Genomic DNA, 19836 nt, shown 5'->3' with positions numbered 1-19836 from the left:
TAGCTTCCCTGTTCCTAGGCAACCATTCCTACTCAAACAAGCTGCCTCCAATACCTCTGGCCATGACAGACAGGAAATGCCTGAGCCCCTTTTTCTCCCCATCCCAACAAGTTTCAACGAGTAGATCTAACAAGTTTGTCTAACCTTTTTTCCCGTCCTTTCACCTGAAAGCAGCTGCAGGCCAGGTTGCTTTGAAATTCATACCCTAAATAAGTAGCCTGATGCCTTTCCATGAGATCTGGGAGTGAAAAACCCAAACAGTGACTTGAGGGGGAAGTATCACAAGTCTCCAAAATCACAGTATTACCATGAAATACAGATCCCAAAGGGTTCAGAAGGTGTAAAGTCAGGACTGGGCATAATCAGAGATAGCAGACAGTTTAGGAGCTGAACCCATACATCATTCACAATTTGATGAATTTAAGGAATGCCTGTAATGTTCCTCTTTCAAGCCCTAAGCTCTTCAATTTTAAGAAAGTCCTCATTTCAAAGGGAAATAATTTTTTTTCTTTAGCACCTCATGTGAGAAATACAGATCCATCAATATCACAGTTTGGCCAAATTGTTTTATAGAAACCACCATTCCCTTTCCCTTCTAGGGCATCACTTCCTTCATGTACAAAACCAACAGAAGAGCCTGGACAGCCCTTCTCTGCTTTGCAGATGCCATTAAGATTCTCTCATAAACACTACACATACCACAGCGAATCACATTGTACTCCATCTATTCTGGAGAAAAATACTTAATCCATCTCAATATAAACAACTTAAAATTCAAAAATCCCGCAAGCCTTGTACATTTCAAACCTCAAATTTCAGCTCAGCAGACTTACTGCAAGGAGGAAGTCTAGTTTTAGTCCATCTTCCCACAGCTCAGTACAGGGTTGTTGGATGAAGTGAGGCAAGGAACAACAGACTCCCCATGAAATTCCACTAGAAACGAAGAATTTGCACTTGTAAACATAGACAATCTATATGTTGGCATTGACAGGGCAGGGGTGAATGGGAACTACCCATTCCAAGAAATACATGCTAATACATGACTACAGTCTGAGTCAAATTACATCTTATTTTGATAGAGTACAAGATGTACCTACTCCCACTTGCTGTTTTATTGGGATGATGACGCCACAACTCGAAAAAGAAAACATACTAGCTTATCTGTTTATGCAAGTCAGTGTCCAATACCACATTACAAACCCAGCCTTACTGGTGCTTTTAACAAGACACACTAAATGTGAACTCAGGCGACTAAGGAGCTGGCTTACACTCTGCGTGTCTGCCATCAGGAGAGTGTGAAGAAGAACCAAACAAATTGACCAGACCCAAGGTCACCAGATATTGCAACTCCAAGCCCAGGGATGATCTGTCTACAGTTTACTAAATCAGCCAGGTCTGTAGGGAACTTACACTAGAATACAATTAAACAAAAGAGGCTGCACCTCCAATACCATGTTCAGTTTCAGGCCTCTCACTACAAGACACATATTGAGGAGCTGGAGCACCAAGAGGTGTCCAAAGAGCAACAAGGGTCTGGAGCACAAGTCTTAGGAGGAGTAGCTGAGGGAACTGGGGTTGTTTAGCCTGGAAAAAAGAAGGCTCAGGGGGAATCTTACTGTTCTTTACAACTACCTGAAAGAAGGTTGCAGCAAGGGGCCAGATGGTCTCTTCTCTCAGGCAACAAGCAACAGGATGAGAGGAAATGGCCTTTCAGTTGTGCCAGGGGAGATTTAGATTGGATACTATGAAACATTTCTTCACTGAAAGGGTGGTCAGGCATTGGAACAGGCTGTCCAGGGAAGCAGTGGAATCACCATCACAGAAAGCATTTAAAAGGCATGTGGATGGGCCACTTGGAGACATGGTTTAGTGGTGGATTTGGCTATGCTGGGTTAGCGGTTGGACTCAATGATCTTAAGGGTCTTTTCCAACCTAAATGATTCTACAATTCCATGCTACTCATTTATTAACAAAGTAAATCCAGCTTTTGATGTTCAAAACATGAAAATCTGTGAACTGAAATTGCCATTTAGTTAAAGACAATTAACAAGTCCCAAAGGCACTGGGATCCTGGGTTCCTCACTTTTGTGCCATTCTTTCTTCTGCTACAGAACACCTTTAGCTGTCTGCAGCAAACCTCGGTATTTAAACGGACAGCAATGACATCTAGCGGCTTGTTGAGAATTTACCTTTCTAAATTCCCAGTCTGGGCATTCATTTTTAGAAAGGAGACAGGACCCCACTGCTTTCAGCATTTCACTTCGCTGCTGCCAACTACAGGAAGTGCACTCGAAATTCTCTACAAACTCTTTCAAAACACACACTCATCACTGTCTTCCCCCAACTCAGAGCACTTCCCCCCATCCCTTGCTCAAAGCCTAGGAGAGGTCATGTAGTAGGCTCAAGTTTGCTTTAGGCCTTGCCTGCACAACTGAATTTCTCCAGTGTAGATTTAGCTGCAGATATTTGTTCTGGGTACACAGGGCTGGGGCTCCCACCCAGCCTTTTGGTTATGCTGTTCTTCAGCTGCATTAGGCTAAGTGGTAGGATTTATTCACACAGGCAAGGGCAAGACCCAAGGCCACATCATTTTTAACAGCTGGAACAGTTCATTCATAGCTAAAAAAACATACAAGGGACTGCAAGTTCTAAAATGTAACTGTGCTGAAATTACAAAGAGAAAAGATAAAAATGCTATTCTGAATGAAAGGAGGGAGAGATCTTGCAGATTAGATTTATGGGAGAACAGTAAGCAGTTCACATCCCTCCACCACCACGAACCCGTCCCATCCCCCAAGAAAAAATAAACCCTCTTACCTTTTTCATTGAGTGATGTTGCAAAATTGCAGAGAAGCACAGGCAAGTGGTTACTGAAACTTTTGAAGCATGTGACAATGTAACGAAAGTTCAAAATACCTTTAGGTAGCTTCCTGTATTACTGGCACTAGTCATTTAATCACTGCTGCAGTCTTTGCCAGCAGTAACACTCTCTATAACCTTGACAACAAATCACTTAAATGATTTTTCAGTTAACAATGGTGAGGAAGCATGAGATTTGTGGTACATGTATCTGGTGCACACACCTACAGCCCTCAGTGAACATTGCATATTAGTCATTAAAAAAATACCTAGTTCTAGTTTTGTTAACTGATACCTATTAATACCCATGACTGGAATCAGAGGTACCTTTCCTTACCATCCCATCTCAGGCAAAGACTAGAGAGTTTTTATTTACTTGATATGCCTCACTTCCCACAGCTTCTTCCAATATTATGGACAAGCAGATCACTCTGCAATGGTCTGTTTAGTGATGTGACTTCTATAGCACAAACAGGAAAAGAATGGAGGACTATAGTAATTCTAATATACCAGGAAAGCATCCTGTAAAGGTCCAAAAGAGATGGAACAAGTATTAAGAACACCTCCAAAAAATTTGAAATTACCCCAGCATCAGAATGAGCTGATATCCATGTTCTGTTAAAGGGGAAAAAAACAGCCACTTATCTTTGACCAGAAACTGGTTTGGGTGGGAGGCTACTGTTGTTTTATAATGACATATACAACCTTAAATATCATACTGCTTACGGGAAAAGATGATGATTCACAGGAGTGGCCAGTTATAACAGGTTTAATGGTAAACTTCAAAAGACATCACATTTAGTTTTCATCACAAAATCTTCTGCCAGACCACTGACTTATTCAAAGCAAAAGGCTATCCAAAGCCAAAGAAAACTACAGCACATGGGTTTTGTGAACCATCGCTGAATGGAACCACCTAAACAGTGCTCTCTGATAAGCCAGCAAACACACACCACCAGGTGGTAACAAGACTGCTTATCCCATGGCCCCACCAAAGAAAAGAGGATTTTTAAACCTCAGGTTTCATATTTTAAACCTACTCTCTTATCTGTTTTTATTACTCATGTCATTTTACACAGACAAAATTCATTCATTCCAGGCTGACGCTCCCAACAAAAGCATAGATGTTCTTCTGAAGTTCTGAACTCAGAATTCCTAGGTCAGATTCTTGAGGAAACCAATTCATATTCGCCTACAATAACATGAAGATTCATTTCTACAACCCTACAAACAGGGTAAGTGGCTAGGAGATTGAGAGAGGTACTCAAAACAAGCACATATATTCATGTGAAAGAACTGAGAAGGTTTTTCAGAAGACAGTATTTTCTATTGCCTTAATTACAAGAATTGTATTTTTTCTTTTAGAACATTCAATTCTTCTGTCAATTACTACCTTTGTGATTCAATCCCAAACAGCAAAACTTAATTAAAACTTCATTTTCTTAAAATAAAACAAGGAACCCTTCCTAAACTGCTAACAAAAATTTTTTCTTCTCTCACTCACAACGTAGTGATTGCTACCTTCTAGGAAAAATTTTCCAAGTTGGAGCAATAGAAAGAAGCATTGACTTTCAGCCATCTCCAAAAAGTGGAAGGCAAAAAGACTGTTTAGGCACAAGGTACTAGCTTCAAAGGGCAAAGCACATTTCACACCAACAGAACTTTTCTGTAGACTACCCTTGAGCAAACCTCTGACTAGATCTTTAGTCTAATGCTCAAGTGTAGCTTGAATACAACCACAGCAAGACATCCAGATTGTGTTCCTGCTTGCAGAGTATCAGCTGAAACCTTACTACTGCATCTATAAATTTTGGTTTGGGGTGAAGACAAAACCAAGACCCACTATACAAAGGCAGTAGAAACAGATGGAGAGAGGAAGGAAGGGTTGAACAGGCATTTCGAGAAACAGTACCTACAGAAAATCCAAATGTGTGTGGGTCTTGTGCATAAAGCTTGTGAGAATTACTCATTTGAATTGCAGGCAAATTACTTTAGTATATTATGAGACACTTCTGCTTGAAAACTATACACACTCTTGTATCACATTGTGTAGAAATATGTACTTGCGTAGCACGATGTTTACAAAATATATATATGTGTATAAGAGCTTCTGTCCTTTCACGTTCTTTCTCTGTATGTGGTTATAGACTCTCAACAAAAAGGAAACAGAGGGCAATTCTAGCTTTGAAAGTGATGAATGAAGATTACACTGCTTAGTGTCCTTCACTACCTTTCTCTTTCAGCTTGTCTTCACCAAAACAAATACCACACAACAGGGCAGATAAATCTCAAGTTGTTCCCAATTCCTTTGGGACAACAAGGCACTCCATTTAGCTTCACACTGAGAACCTCAGAAGAACTGCAAGGAGAAACACCTGCTAAATATTCCAGTAGGTTAGCTTTAAGTATTGGTAAAGTTCTTAGACAGCCATAGCTATATTTCCCCACTTCTCAAGACTAGTTCTCCCTAACACTGGTAAAAAGACTGCACTACCCTTTGCTTAGAGGTGCACAGAAGTCACTGTGTTCCTGCTCCTGGAGGTTATATTCCCACCACAGAAGCTTCACAATTTGTTTGACAGTTGAAGATTTGGAAAACTACAGCCAGCTTTGCATCTCCTCTTCATACTTTTGGGGATCAATAAAAGGCTTGTCAATGGACCGGATCATCAGCTCACCACAGTACACACATTCGGCTGCCACAATATCATCAATGTCAGCTTTGATCTGTTCCCGGCTCTGCTGCCCCTTCCCCAAGCTAATGGTATCTGCATCCTTGGGACGATGGTGGCTCTTGGAGGGCTGGCTGGTAGCTGCCAGCTTCTTCTGAAGATCTTCAAGTTTTGCCTGCTTATAGGCAGGAAGGTTTGGGAAAACTGCTTGGAGGAGACAGTCATAGTGAAACATGTGACCACACAGGAAAAGGTAAAAAGGGCGGTTTAGAAGTGGAAAGTCACAAGCAGCACATTTTTCCTGAGGCTCCACAGAGCCATACTTGTTTCTCATTTCCTGGATGTCCTCTCGGATCCTCTTGGCACTCTGTGTGGCTTCCTCCATCTCCCTTTTCAGCTCCTCAATGTGCTTGTTGTAGTCCTCCAGGGAGTTACAGATTGCCTCCTTGAAATGGTCAATAGTGACAAAGTCTGGAAAGAATGGCAGGACATCTTCAATCTTCAGCAGAGCACAGCTGGAGAGGCAGGCCATTGCCTTCTTGACATCCTTCTCCTCCTGAACAACATGGCGAGCGATCTTCAACCACAGCTTCTTACGGAGTTCCTCATCATCTTCAGGAAGATCTGCACAGGACTTGGCAAGATCAACATCCACCTAGAAGTTGGACAGACAAAGAAACAGAGTTAAGCTTGCCTCTTTGTTTATCCACCATTCAACTTCAAAGCCTGCTGTCCATTTTAAGAGGCATTTAGAAAACATTCCCTAGGACTGCACTACTGGCCTGCTCCTTGCTTCCATGTCAAATGCCTCTCCTCTCCCCCAGTACTCCTCACTGAAGATTAGCTTGCTACCCAATAGAGAACAAAGGCCAGCACAGTAAGGACAAATTCATGTTATGGTATCTTTGCTGACTACACATTTCAGCAAAGACATAGCAATTCCAATAGGATAAAAATCCAACATCGAAGATCAGACTAAGCTGACAAAGGCTTCTGTGATAATTACCAAAGCTAGGAATAGGAAGTAATTAGAATTCTTGACAATAGCTATACAAATCTTGCATAAATGCAGATATGTTAAAGGTATTTTATGTCAGAGACTGAGCTTGAGACAGACAGTACTTCCCCTTGTACTTTCCGTGGCCCTACCCTCAGTTATGGCTTGTCAGTCAGCTGCCTACTTGTGCAGTTGTGACAGCACACAAGAATGTTAACAGAGCCAGGTCTTTCTTCCAAGCCTCAGCTGCACAGCTTTGATACCAGTGAGTCCGTCCAGCTCCTCTCCATGCTCTGCTGTTCAAGCTAACTTGAAGAAGCTACACTCCTGTGTATCACAGCATGCACAGACACACACATACCTGTAAGGCGAGATCCACAGCCTCCTCATATAATTCCATCACTTTGTAAATGTGGACACACGCTCGGTGGTGCCCGTGCTCCGCGCACAAGCGCAGTGCATACTTCAGGTCATAGTGGATCCTGTTGGGGTTGGTTCCTGCTTGCTCCAGGTATGACAGCAGCGAATCCGGCCGACACAAAGCGTAAAGAGACAACAGGTAGTTGTGAATGGCTTGCTGTGTTTCCTCCAGCTGGTAGACACAGAACTCCATGTATCTAATAGCTTCATTGATCTGCTGGGTGCTGGCACTCTGGCTGTAGTTAACAAGGGCTGGAATGAGGTTCCTGGCATCCAGTCTAGAGCCCATAGAAATCCAAGCATCAACTACCTTCTTGGGAATATGCTGGATGAGAACTGGAGAAAACTTGTAGAAGAGTTTCTCATCTCTGTGCCTAGACAGCACATTTAGAGCCTCATCGTACTCATCATGCTGGCAGTGGTGAGCTACTACACGCTCATAATCCTGCATGATGACTGCAAAGTAGACCATGTGCTCTGTGTCGCCATGGCTTGCCAGCAGCTCATAAATAGATGCCCGATTATTAAAAAGACAGTCTTTGTTTTTAGGACTGCTCAAGAAAGTACGAAACTTCTCCCGTGTATCCAAATAGAGATTTCGCTGAGAGGGATCTCCTTGCAATATACCCAGCCAGTTCAGGTACAGCTCTGTCAACCACGTGGTCAGCAAAGTGGTCTGTGTCTTCTCCGAAGGCTTTAGGTTACTTAGCTTCTTAATTAGAAACTCCATCAGGGCCTCTTCTTGCTTGGCTTCAATGAACTTCAGAGCAATTTCCTCGAAGTAGTTCTGCGTCAGTGCATAACATTTGGCACTGTCCAGATACCTCTTGTTTTGGAAGCAGTGCTCTGCCTCTTTTGCCAGCACAATGTCAAGACACTCTGGACGGTCCTTACAATACTCTTTTGCTAGATCAAATTTGTTCATATTCATATACATCTTCCACACATCTCTAGATTCCCGCTGGACATGGTAGCGGAACACTACTTTCTCAGTGTGGATCCATATCTGCTGGACTGTGGGATCTTTAATCATGCGTGTCAGTGAGCCAAACTTCTCCAGGAACAGATCTTGAAAAACAACCTGTCCATTCAGAGTGCAGACAGCCTTCACACGGTCAGGCAGCAGCAACAGGAAGTGGAACTGGGTAAGTACAATGGATATTGGCTTATTCACAGTTATGTCAATATCAGGAGGATAAACCCAGACCCGTTCATCACTCAGAATTGAATCAGGACGACTATAATCCAATGTACCATATAAAACCCCATTTCCCATCATCCAGGCAAAGGAGCGCGGGTTGGAACGCAGTTTTGGAGTGTAAAAGGCTATCTCACTGAAACCCAAGTTGGCTGGAAACTCCCGAAAGCTGGGCAGATGGTCAGCATGCACAGCAAATATGGAACTGAAGCCTTGCTGCTCTGTCCCTTCAGGCACTTTGCCAACAAACTGAAAGAGTCTCTTCCTAGTGGTGGCTATAATAAAAAATTTCCCTTCTATCCCTCGTTCAATTTCCAAGCAGCAGACTGGGGCAGGTCCAGATTCCTCTTCCAGAGTGTAGACCTGTCGGAAGTACTGGTCAGGGTTAGTGCTGAAGAGGCTTCCTTCACTGACAGAGATTTCAGCCTCATAGATCTGCCCCTGGGATGTCCCCACCAGGATAGGCCCTGTGTTGGTTTCTGAACCAAGAAATTTGTTCCAGCCCACGCTTTCAATCAAGTGTCCTTTCCAGCGGGAGAGTGCCCGCACTTTCTGAACACTTCTGTTCAGGTAGAGGCATTCGCTGGTGTTGAGAGCAATCAGGAGATGAGAGCCTGCCAACAGCAGAGGGGTATGGGAGGGAGAAGGAGAGAACAAATCAAGACTGTGCCTAAGCGAGCCAAATTCCTGAAGCTTCTAATCCTAACATTTGATAAGTTCCAATATCAACATTCTTAATACAAGACTTTCCCAGACATTCATGGGAATGTGGGGGATTTCCATGCTGGATCAGAACAGTAGTCCATATGTTGCAAAGTTAAGTAACCGGTACCAGATGCTTTACCAAGAAGGTATTCTGTTTCAATAAATGTTCTATGGATAAACAATTTCCAAAGTTCCCTCCTATCCCTGGCAGTTGGTGAGAGATACGAGCATCTCTTTCCAAACTTCTGTTTAGTTTCTTAGAATCAGTCTAGGCTACAGTGAACTGCAGATGTTTTTTGGCCCTTTTTAAAAATTCTTATATAAACCATACAGCACAGAGTGACTGCAAACATTTCCTTTGATTGGTTTTAGCAGCCTTGCTCAGAACAGCCTAGCTGCATCTGTTCATTTAGAGTTTGAAAATACAATACGTGCACAACAAGCCCTTGCATTACTAATAGCAAAAGGGCAAACCAGGAGGTAGGGGCTCTGGGAAACAGAGTCTGGCCCATGGAAGACTGATCTGCTCTTTTTACGTACAAAACAGCAAGATAACTCCTTCACCACCACTTGTTCTGCTCTGTCCACTGTCTGCAAATATTCATGATCCACTGACTCACCTGTGTGGTCCAAAAACATCTTGTAGACTCTGGCTTCATCTTTGCGTCCCAGCTCTACCTGATTAGGTTCATCTGGCTTCCCAAGATCAATCCTGCAAAGAGAAACCATGAAAGCATGCTGCCGACAAAAGTTCACATACGTGTAACTCCTCATCTGTTTTCCACATTGGGCTCATGGCATTTTATCCAGTTTGCAAATATAAGTTCTCTAACGACTTAAGGGGAAAAAAAAAAGGCAGGGGAAAAACAAGCAATAAGTCCAGGATTCTGGCAGCATTACCTGAGAAGGGTGTCTTTCCCAAGGCTCATACAGAGCTGGTTAGAGGAGACTACTAAGCTGTTAATTTTCTCTGGAGGAGCAAAATCAATCCTCTGCTTGTTAAATATTGGTGTTTCCTTCTCCAGTCGTGCACTGACATATCCTGGAGAAAGAACATGAACACTTAGAAACTAAACAAGACAAAACCCCACAACAACAACCCCACACTACATCAAAATCCAGCCTAGAAGACTAAAAGGATCATTTCCTGCTCCAAGTTTTACTGGAAAGGAAGTGTGTTCCATGAAGCATGAACACGGAGAGCAGCACTCACATAGATATATATATACAACAGGGAAGAAAAGTATTAATATACTTTTAATATTAATTCATATTAATCTGTCTTGTCCCAAAACTGCAAACTTGTTGTAAGTATTAATTTGAAAACACATAGAATTGCAGGGAATGCCACAAAACTGTCACAAAAACTGCATAAAAAGCTGAAAATTAGAGTAGAATCACAAAGTAATTTGTTTTCCTTGGTTGACAGCTTATTTGTTCAAGACAAGAAAGAATGGCTGATACTACACAAGACACAAAGAAGGCTCTGGTTGGACACCACCATACAAGCTACCCAAGAGACCACTGCAGTGTTAATTGAAATATATTTCTCTCTTGTTCCATGTTGGAATTGAATGAGCTATCATACTTTATATCCAACACACACAAGCTAAAGCTATTTTTTTAAAGCCACGTTGGTTTTTTCTGTATCTACATAGCAGACTTCATCATAGAGAGAACTCTGATGGATGAGTTGCTGCAGAGAACACAGCTGGAGGTCACAGTGAAGCTTTTATCATAGCCCCATTTCACCAATCGTAACACTATCCTAATTGCAACTTTTCAGTTGTTGTTGGAAGGCATGCAAACTACCTATTAGAGCCAAAGCAATAACTAGGACATGGTGATTGCTGAATCAATGCTCCAATCTTGGCATAAATTGCTTCCTCAGCCAAAACCCATTCAGACTGGTTTACCATTTCATAGCAAATCCCAAGATGGAGCCAGACTAACCTAATCCTCTGATCTTTTCAAAAACTACGCCTGAATTCAAAGAAATGCCCAATGAAGTTAAGGCTAGAGTTAAAAAGTTTGACAAGACAAAGACACCTTACAGAACCCATGCTGCATTTTAAGCCCAAGCAAGCAAACCTGACAAATGAAAGAACTGAAAATGGCCACATAGACAACCAGAGGAAGTAAGTTAACGTGACTAATTAAGTATTCAGTTAGTCTGTTTCACCCCAACCAGCTTGGGAAATGTGGCACACACAGCGAGGCATGTTGAAGGATTACTCAGGAAGGACATCTAGGTGGGAAAGGCAGAGAATGAAGAAAGTCTTACTTAAAGGTAGTGACATACTTCTGGAGAGGTGTGTAAGCAAATAAATAAATAAAAACTCAGAAATATAATGCTTTATAAACCTCTTATGATCTTCAGTGTAGCTAGACAAAGCATAAAATGCAGTTCTAACTCATTACTTTGACTACGAAAAAGGCAAGAAGCCCAGCCATAAGCAAGAGGTCAACAAACAAACTTTTAAGACCAGTGAATCTGTAACACACATGGCAGCACAGAAAAGCAGCACAACAGATTTAATTTTCATTGCAGATGGGTAGACCTCTGCACAAGCAAACATGGGACTCGAAGAGACCATGCCATTGTATTCCTAAATAAGGAGGGCACTCTTTATGGCCTTCTTATGATGAAGCAAAAAACTGCAAAAGAGCTCAGATAAGCCAGTGAACTGAAAAATAAGAAGAAATTCATATAAAACCAAACCCAAATGATGTTACTCATTAGCAAAATCCTGGAACTCATGTGCATCCACCAACAGACCTTATCACAAAGTGTCATCCATATCTGTCCCAGGACACAAGTTTTCCCAGTGACTCAATTCCCCATACGCACAAAATCTTACATAAAGCTCTGCTGAAGAAAACTGCAGAGGATCTCAATCTGGCCACACTACCTCAAGCTCAAAAGCAAGACAGACAGATACATTGTTAGACTAACCCAACTGCTTTGCTTCACATGCAAGCGAAGGATCTCTAAAGCAAGCAGATCTATGCAGCAGTCACCCTGAGCAAAAAGATGGAAACCAAAAAGAGCTATAGCAAGTTAAGGCCATCTATGGCCAAAGCAGCTAACTAGGAAGGGTAAACTTAGAGAAAAAAGAAACACAGAACTGTATCTCAGAGGGAACACATTACTTCCCTGCCAATGAGCATAGGCCTGACACTCTCAAGACTGGGACTAACAGCACCACTTTGAAACACACTCGATACCCATAATATTTTCGAGTTTCCTCAAAAACTCTAATTTCAGCCATACTGGTGTTGAAAAAGACAGTGTAGTAATGGAAAGTAGCTTGCTACTAGTAGACAAATCCTTTAATTGTCTATTCCACCAATGCTTTCTCCTTGCCTCTACCTCACCTCTAGACCAGCTGCAGGATCCTTAAATTACACTTTATCCAGAAGAAAGATGCAGGAACAGACAAAGCAACCATAACCTGAGTAGGCAGCCTTTTGCTGAGCACGTGTTTTTTTCGTACGCATTGATCCATACCTTAAATGCTACACATTTATGCAAGTGTGCATTCCTTTATTTCCAGTTAAGCAGAACTGATGTTCTTCTTTTTAGATCAGGGAGCTGCAATGCCACAGTTTAAATTTGCTGGAATGAACTGCAGTTCAAAACATGTACACAGAGCTCCCAAGGTGCAGATACACATGATATCACAGCTAACCAATAAATACGTATTTTTATATATCTATATAAAAGGGAAGGATTACTCTGAAAAACCCACGTATTATCAGATCATCAAGTCACATTCATCAGGTAATCTCGAATTTTTTTCAGACTGTCACCTGACAAAGCAAGGCTGACTCAGCAAGGAAACCTAACTGCAGAAAGGAAAGGGGAACAAATAGCACCTATACAGAGGCAGGGGTTTAGAGTTAAGGAGAAGCTGTTTATGGTTTAATTCAGTCATAATTCAAGCCAAACTATTGGATTCCAGCATTCTGGACTCTTCAGGCCTGTATCCATTACATTCATAACACCCATAGGATCATCACCACTAACCCATGAGGATTTTAACTATTGTCCCTAACAGGAGGATGAGCTTCCTTAATATGCAGTTCTCTGTACAAAGGAGATGTATGTTTTATAACATTCATTCCTTTCAGTCAGTCTCCTCCCTCATCCTGTCCCCAGTGTCCCTCTTCTGTTCACACAAGATTCTACTGCAGCATTTCCCACCTGATTTCTGAGCAAACCTGCATATTTCCTCAGACCTTTTCATCTGTCCAAAGATCTAAGATCACTAGTATGGTCAAGTCTAGTGGGTCAAAGTAGGCTTTTCAAAGCTGGAACTACAGTATTTGAAGTTCACAATGCAGCAGGACTTTTGGCTGGATACAGAGTCACTGCTTGTTTATCTACAACTTTGAGAAACAGTACCTGCAGTTTAACAAGCGCAGGGAACAACTCACTGAAACTGAGGAATAAGTTTCAACAGCTTCCAAAATTTCAAACCTAACCTTAAGGACTGCCTTCAGGAAGTTAATTATTGTATCTTTCTACAAAAAAAATTTACTTGAACTTCAGATTGCCCACAACTTTTACCAACCCAAGATTTATTAAAAATTGCCAGTGTGGTCTAATTTAAGAATAATTGAAATCCTGATTAAGCCATGTCTTTGAAATTAAGCAGTTTCCCAAACTTCCTCTGCCAATATCAACTGTCAGCAAACAGGCAGATTTCTCAACTATAAGACAGCCATGACTGGAGACGGTGTTGCAGCAGTCAAGAAGAAAAGCTGAGTCCTTGAAAATTTATTTTCAGTGACATGACTTGTCCCAACACTGTTCTGCACAACACCTATTCAGGCCACTTATTCTTTACCTAACATTACACAAGAAAGTAACCATGCATGTCAAACCAAACAAGGGGAACATACCTACTTCAGTACCTAGACTCAGAGTAATTCTGTCAGTGTATTTATCGTCCATAACACACATAGCATGACAGAATTTATCAATTCTTATCACATACATTAATCTCACAACCTGGTTTCCCCAAAGATTATCAGTGGCCAACACTATACAAGGAAAAAACTTGAAAGAATGTGTCCATGTTTTTCCAAACTTGTAACTCAAAACCACCAACTATGCATAGTGGCTGCTACTACCATTACAATACCAGGTAGAGCAGAATTCTCTCATAACCTACATTTCCCTGCCACACTCAATAAAATATTGAGAGGTAGCATCTTGTAGGAAATGGTTATTGAACCTAATAAAGCTTGAATTTATAATGGAATAAATTTCTCTGACATGAAAGAAAAAACAGACTGGCCATCACACCATTACTTTACACTGATGGGACAACTCCCTGAACAGCACAGTAAACCAAAGCTGCACATCCCTTGACAGAAAAGCGTAGCAGTGATACAGACTGCTTTGTTTGTCACCTTGCCATCGTGTAGTCAGCCTAAGGGAACCACTCTAGAGAAACGAAGTCTTTGGTAAACTGCGGCTGGGTTAGGAAACGAACTCCGTGCAGGAACAGCTGTGCACACATCCATAACACTGTAAAGCATGGCTTCCTCAGAGAGGAGCAGAAAAAGGAAGCAAAGTGACCCGCTCCCACAGCTCTGAGGCGTGGTTGGTTATAACCTGTGACCACACAGGCACACGCGACTGCACGCACCTCAGGGCCAGCGCCTCCCACACATCAGCAGCACCGCAGTTTCGCTGGGCTTACAGGCATCGCCACTCTGCTATACCAGCAATCAGGTGCTCCCTGTCTCTAAACACTTCCCACAGCAAGCCGTGGAAAAAAACAAGCCGCAGCCGAATGCTCAGCCACACACACACAGCGACACACCTCTTCCAGGCAGCACAGCCTGGCATGCCCCGCTCCCCACCCGGAGCTGCCGCCTCGCCTCCCCCTCTGAGCAGGAACAGCGCACACGGGCGGCCCCGGCGCACACGTACCGGAGTGCGGGATGCCCACGCTGGCGCGGCTCTGCTGCACAGACACGGAGCGGTGCAGGGAGTCCTCGTACTCGTCCAGGATGGACGCCATGGCCCAGCGCGGCCCGAGCGCGGCGCGCTCAGCTGACCCGCGTCACGTGCGCATGCGCCGGCGGGGCGGGGCCGGCGGGCGGGGCCGCTGCCGCCCGGCCGTGGCGCCGGTGGTGGGGCCGTGGGGCCGCGGTGCCGTGGGGCTGCGGTGTCGTGGGGCCGCGTCCGCCGCTCTCCCGTCCCCGGTGTTCCCCGGAGATGGCAAATCCGTCTGTGCCCTTGCTGCCAGGCCTTGCGCTCCGCGCAGTGCCCGCAGCTTCTGCTCACTGGCCGCCGATACCAAGAGGCTTACGTTGAAATAAGAAAGGGCCCACTCGAATAAACAAAGCCAGCATTTGTGTATGCTATAATAACCAGGAGTTCCTCTAGGCGGGTTGTACGCTCTGGTTTTGTTGCAGAATATAACATGATAGAACCATGCCAAACATCAAAACTTGTATTTGCCACCAAAGAAGGCTAAAAAGAGGTGGGGTACCATCCCACAGGACCATTAGAGACCCCTGAAATGACCACTAGAGACCTCTTCCCTAATACATCAGCATGTGTAATAAAGCCTACAAAATTAATTAGCATATGTACAAGGCTTCTTGGAAATAAGTGTAAACTTCTTGGAATGTAAATACATATTCATATAATAGATTTTAAAAAACAGAAGTGTGAATCTTGGTGTGCATGATAGGCAGAGAGACACCCCCACCCCCATCTACCTGGCACTGTAACAAAGTTGTGTCGGCTTTCTAAAGTGTAACTCCAGTTTGAAAGTTTTCTTTCCCAGTTTTTAGTGACACAGTCCTGTTGTGTGCAGCTACAAGTGCGAAAAATCACCTCATTAACGCAGCAGTGTGCCCTACTAGAATGAGTGCTGATTGCCTTAAAAATTCTACTGACTGCAACTAGGAATTGTCTGGTTTAAAACACTCTGTAAAAGCTCCTGTATTGTGGCTCTTTTGGCACTGGGTGACAAAATCTTGGCTTTATCACTAGAATGATCATTGTGGCACAGCATAAGGGGATCCAGCACAAGGCTGTCCTTGGACTGTGCTAGACTCGCTCTGCAAGTTTATCCCAGATTTCTGTGATGGACCCAGCTTCTGTATGACTAAATAGTATTTCTAACCTGGAGTTTTCTTTTGTTCTGGTGTGCCAACAATTGTTATTTACAATTTTACCCTCTAGCTTGAACTAGGAGAATTTATAACAATGACATTAACAAAAAGACTAGTCTCTAACACAACCCTTCGGGTTTCATTCTACATAAAATTAATAGAGATGTACATGTGTACACTGTATGTATGCTATATACTGTACTGTGACTATACTATGTACAGCATATTAGATATAATCTTCACTTTCTGGAAGCAATGGAGAAATGTCTCACACGGTACAGGACAGTTTGCAACACGGAGGGATCCACTACAAGACACAAGAGGTCTTCCCAAACTTAGTTTGCACATCAGGTGGCAGTGAGGCACCACCCACAGCCATAGCATGTGGTTGGCTTCTCACAAAGTTACACCTCCTTTTTCTCTGCTCTTTTACTGAGCACCGCACCCTCATAAACTAGGGCTGTGGTCTGCATCACTCAGCCTCAGGCCTTCTCCCCAGTGCTGAGCCAGACATGCAGGTCCCACGCTAGCTGGGTTCCTGGAGGCTCCCATGGCACGCCTCCACAGGGTCACCTCTGCCTGCTTTGCTAAAAACAGAACATGGCTTTTGCTGACTTAGCCTGCCTGCAAGCAGTAGTCCCAGCCTCTGCTGTTTACCCTCTTTATGTGGCAGCTCTGAGCCAAAATAACAAAACCACATTCTTTTGCTGTCTAATCATCCTGATCTTCATAAGCAGCAACTGTTCTCTTTCAGCATCTTGAAAGGTACAAACAGATTACATTAGGTTTAGGGTAATGAGGTAGGAAGGGACTTCTTGGACTATCAGATCCCTTCTCCCACTCTTGTAGATACCACATCATATAGTCCTTTCTCTATTCCTGTCAAGCTCTGTCTGATAATGTGGGTATTTTTTCCCTTGACTGCCCTAGCTCATACCTGTTCCAAACACTCTCATGATTTCAAGCTCTGATTTCCAGTCTAACAAAAGCCATGGCTAGTCTGAATCCTTTTGTTCTTGTTCAAACACTGTCCTTTGGTGCACAGGACATTTTAGAGCTTTCATTTCCTCTGCAAAAATCGTCACCAACCATAGCCTTCATTCAGATGTACCAAATCCAGGATTTATCAAACCAAGAAGTTCTTGACTTCTCTTAAAAAGAGAAGATAATTAATTCCTTGGAGCATCCTACAATTCTCTATGTTGGTCACAGATTCAGCTTGTGTTTATGTCACAGGGGTGAGCATAGTTTGACACCTCATTTGGGATGAGGTCTCTTCCTGTTGTCTTCAACAATGATGCTTCTGCTTTTTCTCTTTTTAATCATATATTTAGCAGTAGAAAACTGAAGGGTTATTTGGTAAGGGGGAAATAAACTGTCTTGAAATCTATCTGGATATTAGCCTAAATTGAAATTTGTGCACAAGTTCCTCAGCATCCAGCTCTGTGGTCTGTTTCCACTCAAAGCCTAGATCAGGCCATGTCTTGTAAGTTGTTTTTTCTTGGTCAGGTCTAGAAAAGGAAGAGATGTCTGTTCTCATTCTGGCAGATATTATTGCCTGTTAGGGCTGATACCTCATGAGAAACCTGTGTCTGATTTTAATGTGGTTAAATTGGAAGCCAGATTTTCACCTTATTTGGAAATAAAACATCAGCCGAAAGCTAACCCGAGCCCACAAGCCTGTTCCATCCATCTGCAGTATCAGATGCTGTGATTATTTAATTTACAAACATGTGCAATAATTATACCCCAGTGCTACAGTCAAAGATTTGGTATTCTGAAAAGAAGGGAAGAGCAAGGGTTGCAGAAGGAAGATTTATCAGCTCTTTGATTCACCAGGAATGTGTGGAGAATCAGATGATTACATTTTGTGTGTAGCAGTGGTGTAAGTCTATAAGAGGTACTTGTGCAAGAGAATTTAGGAGATTTTAGCAACATGTTTGGATTGGAAACCTAAATCCTTGTCTTGCTTTGGTGTGGCTTTGGTCACAGTTGCAGCAATTTGCAGTAATTTTGACTTAAACAGTTAACATTTTCTCTAAGCTGTGGACACAGCTATCAACATCTAGGTATTGCATGGCATGTTATTCTCTTCAGATGCCTAGAGGAACAGGTAATTCTAGATAATGACATTGACAAACATATAATGTGTCCAAGGTCCAGACTCCCAGAAGATTAACCTTGTCTAAATCTGGTCTTCCTCAACGCTGTGTCATTGCTGGCTGCCCTGTCCAGCCCCCACTTGGCTCACAGCAGTGCATATATGACTGCAGAGTGAGACAGTTCATTGCCCTGCAGCAGATGACTCTGTGATCCATGATCTAAACATGAATGCGGGTGCAGAGGAGAGGGCAGGAAGATGTGGCTGTGGAAAGAAGTACGGGCAGAACCTGGTGACACAATTAAAATCTGAATTAAACCCTGGACTTCCTCACAGATTTCCACTATAGACGATACTGAACATCACTCCAGCTCACTGTATATAGAGTATTCCTTCACAGTGATCAGCATAAAAAATACCCTGTATTCTTAAAATCCATAGGCAAATAGGGGTAACTCCCTAAATGGAACAGTCTCTATAAGATACCAACAAAGGTGTAATATACTTCCAGGCTATGAGGCACCCCTGTACCTGCTTTGAGGAGAGTGCTGCAGATACCTGTGTCCCCCACCCAATCAAGAGACCTTCTCCCAAAGAGAAGGGACAGTGTTTCTGAGTGACCTCTTGAATGCTATGTACAAATTTAATGCAGTAAAAAAAATTACAGTGGCTGCATATCCTGGGTATCTCAGTTACCCATGAGAACCTGAACTGGAACCTACATGGGGAGCCATACAACAATTATAATTTACCCTGGAAGAGATCAAAGCTCGAAGTCTTGCAGAGCCCACCTCCTAACCATTAACCAACCTCGCAAGGTCTTCAAACACATTGTCAGAAGCAGACTTCCTGCAGACCCGTAAACACAGGGTGGAACTGTATTATGCTCCAGCAACAATTGCAGACCTGCGGACCATGGTTCCCCTGACACTTTAAGAAGTTTTCCCATAAGTGAACTACCAGTGTCTGTTGATGCTACATGTGAGCAGGCTGCTCATTCCTGAGCAGGCTGCCCTTTGTAAACCCACTGAGTGCCCCCATGGAAACCCTACAGACGTAACCCATCTGTCCTAGAATGCACAAAAAGCACCACAGGACAGGAACATGATTTTACAGTGAGATAACCTTTTTCCCATCACCAGCACCCTGTGGCTAATCCCTCAGTTTTGATCCTCAAGGAAGATCCATAAATGATAAGCTCGAGAATTGAAACTGGTAACTTGCCAGAGACAGTGATCTTACAGCGTTTTATGGTTTTCCGATCCCTCTTCAACCCAGCCCTTCACTGTTTGGTGTTAACTGCCTGCCTTTCCTTGTTTCACAGGGGGGATATGAACTTTATCACCTTTCTCTTGCTAATTCCCTCACCCATTCCTGTTAAAAGTTAGCTCCTCTTTTTTTGTAAAGTGTCTGATTGAGTGACATAATTAAATTAAGCTCAGACCATTGTCTTCCGACCTGTCTTCAGTCTGAAATTTGCTGTTTCTCTTTCAGATTTACAGAAAGTCTTTGAGTACCTTAAACTTTGCCTGTTCTTTCACATTTATCAGTTGATGTATTAAAAGATCTACTTTCTCCAGCAGATGGCAACACACTTCTAAATTATTCATAGAATGTCTGAGAGGTAGGACTACTTCCTAAGCAAGTCAGATAGGAGATGAAGTTGAGTTTAAGAAAGGGGCTTAATACAATACAGCGCTTTTCTTCCTTTGGAACTTGCAAGAAAATATTTTTGAAGCTG

General features: G+C 42.9%; 1 protein-coding gene across 1 annotated transcript; it reads right to left on the bottom strand.

Annotated features, from left to right (window-relative positions):
- Window positions 1-3880: 3880 nt before the first annotated feature.
- VPS18 (VPS18 core subunit of CORVET and HOPS complexes) lies at window positions 3881-14925 on the bottom strand. Its single transcript, XM_069017360.1, has 5 exons — window positions 14799-14925; window positions 9752-9893; window positions 9472-9563; window positions 6890-8760; window positions 3881-6186 (listed from the first exon to the last, which is right to left on the bottom strand). The coding sequence occupies exons 1-5, from the start codon at window positions 14887-14889 to the stop codon at window positions 5458-5460; spliced, it is 2925 nt and encodes a 974-aa protein (XP_068873461.1). The 5' UTR covers window positions 14890-14925; the 3' UTR covers window positions 3881-5457.
- Between the last annotated feature and the right edge of the window lie 4911 nt (window positions 14926-19836).

Source organism: Aphelocoma coerulescens, chromosome 5 (assembly GCF_041296385.1).
Source record: "Aphelocoma coerulescens isolate FSJ_1873_10779 chromosome 5, UR_Acoe_1.0, whole genome shotgun sequence".
Lineage (NCBI taxonomy): Eukaryota > Metazoa > Chordata > Aves > Passeriformes > Corvidae > Aphelocoma > Aphelocoma coerulescens.
Note: the sequence above shows the minus strand (reverse complement) of the source record. Positions and strands in the feature narration are given on the sequence as shown.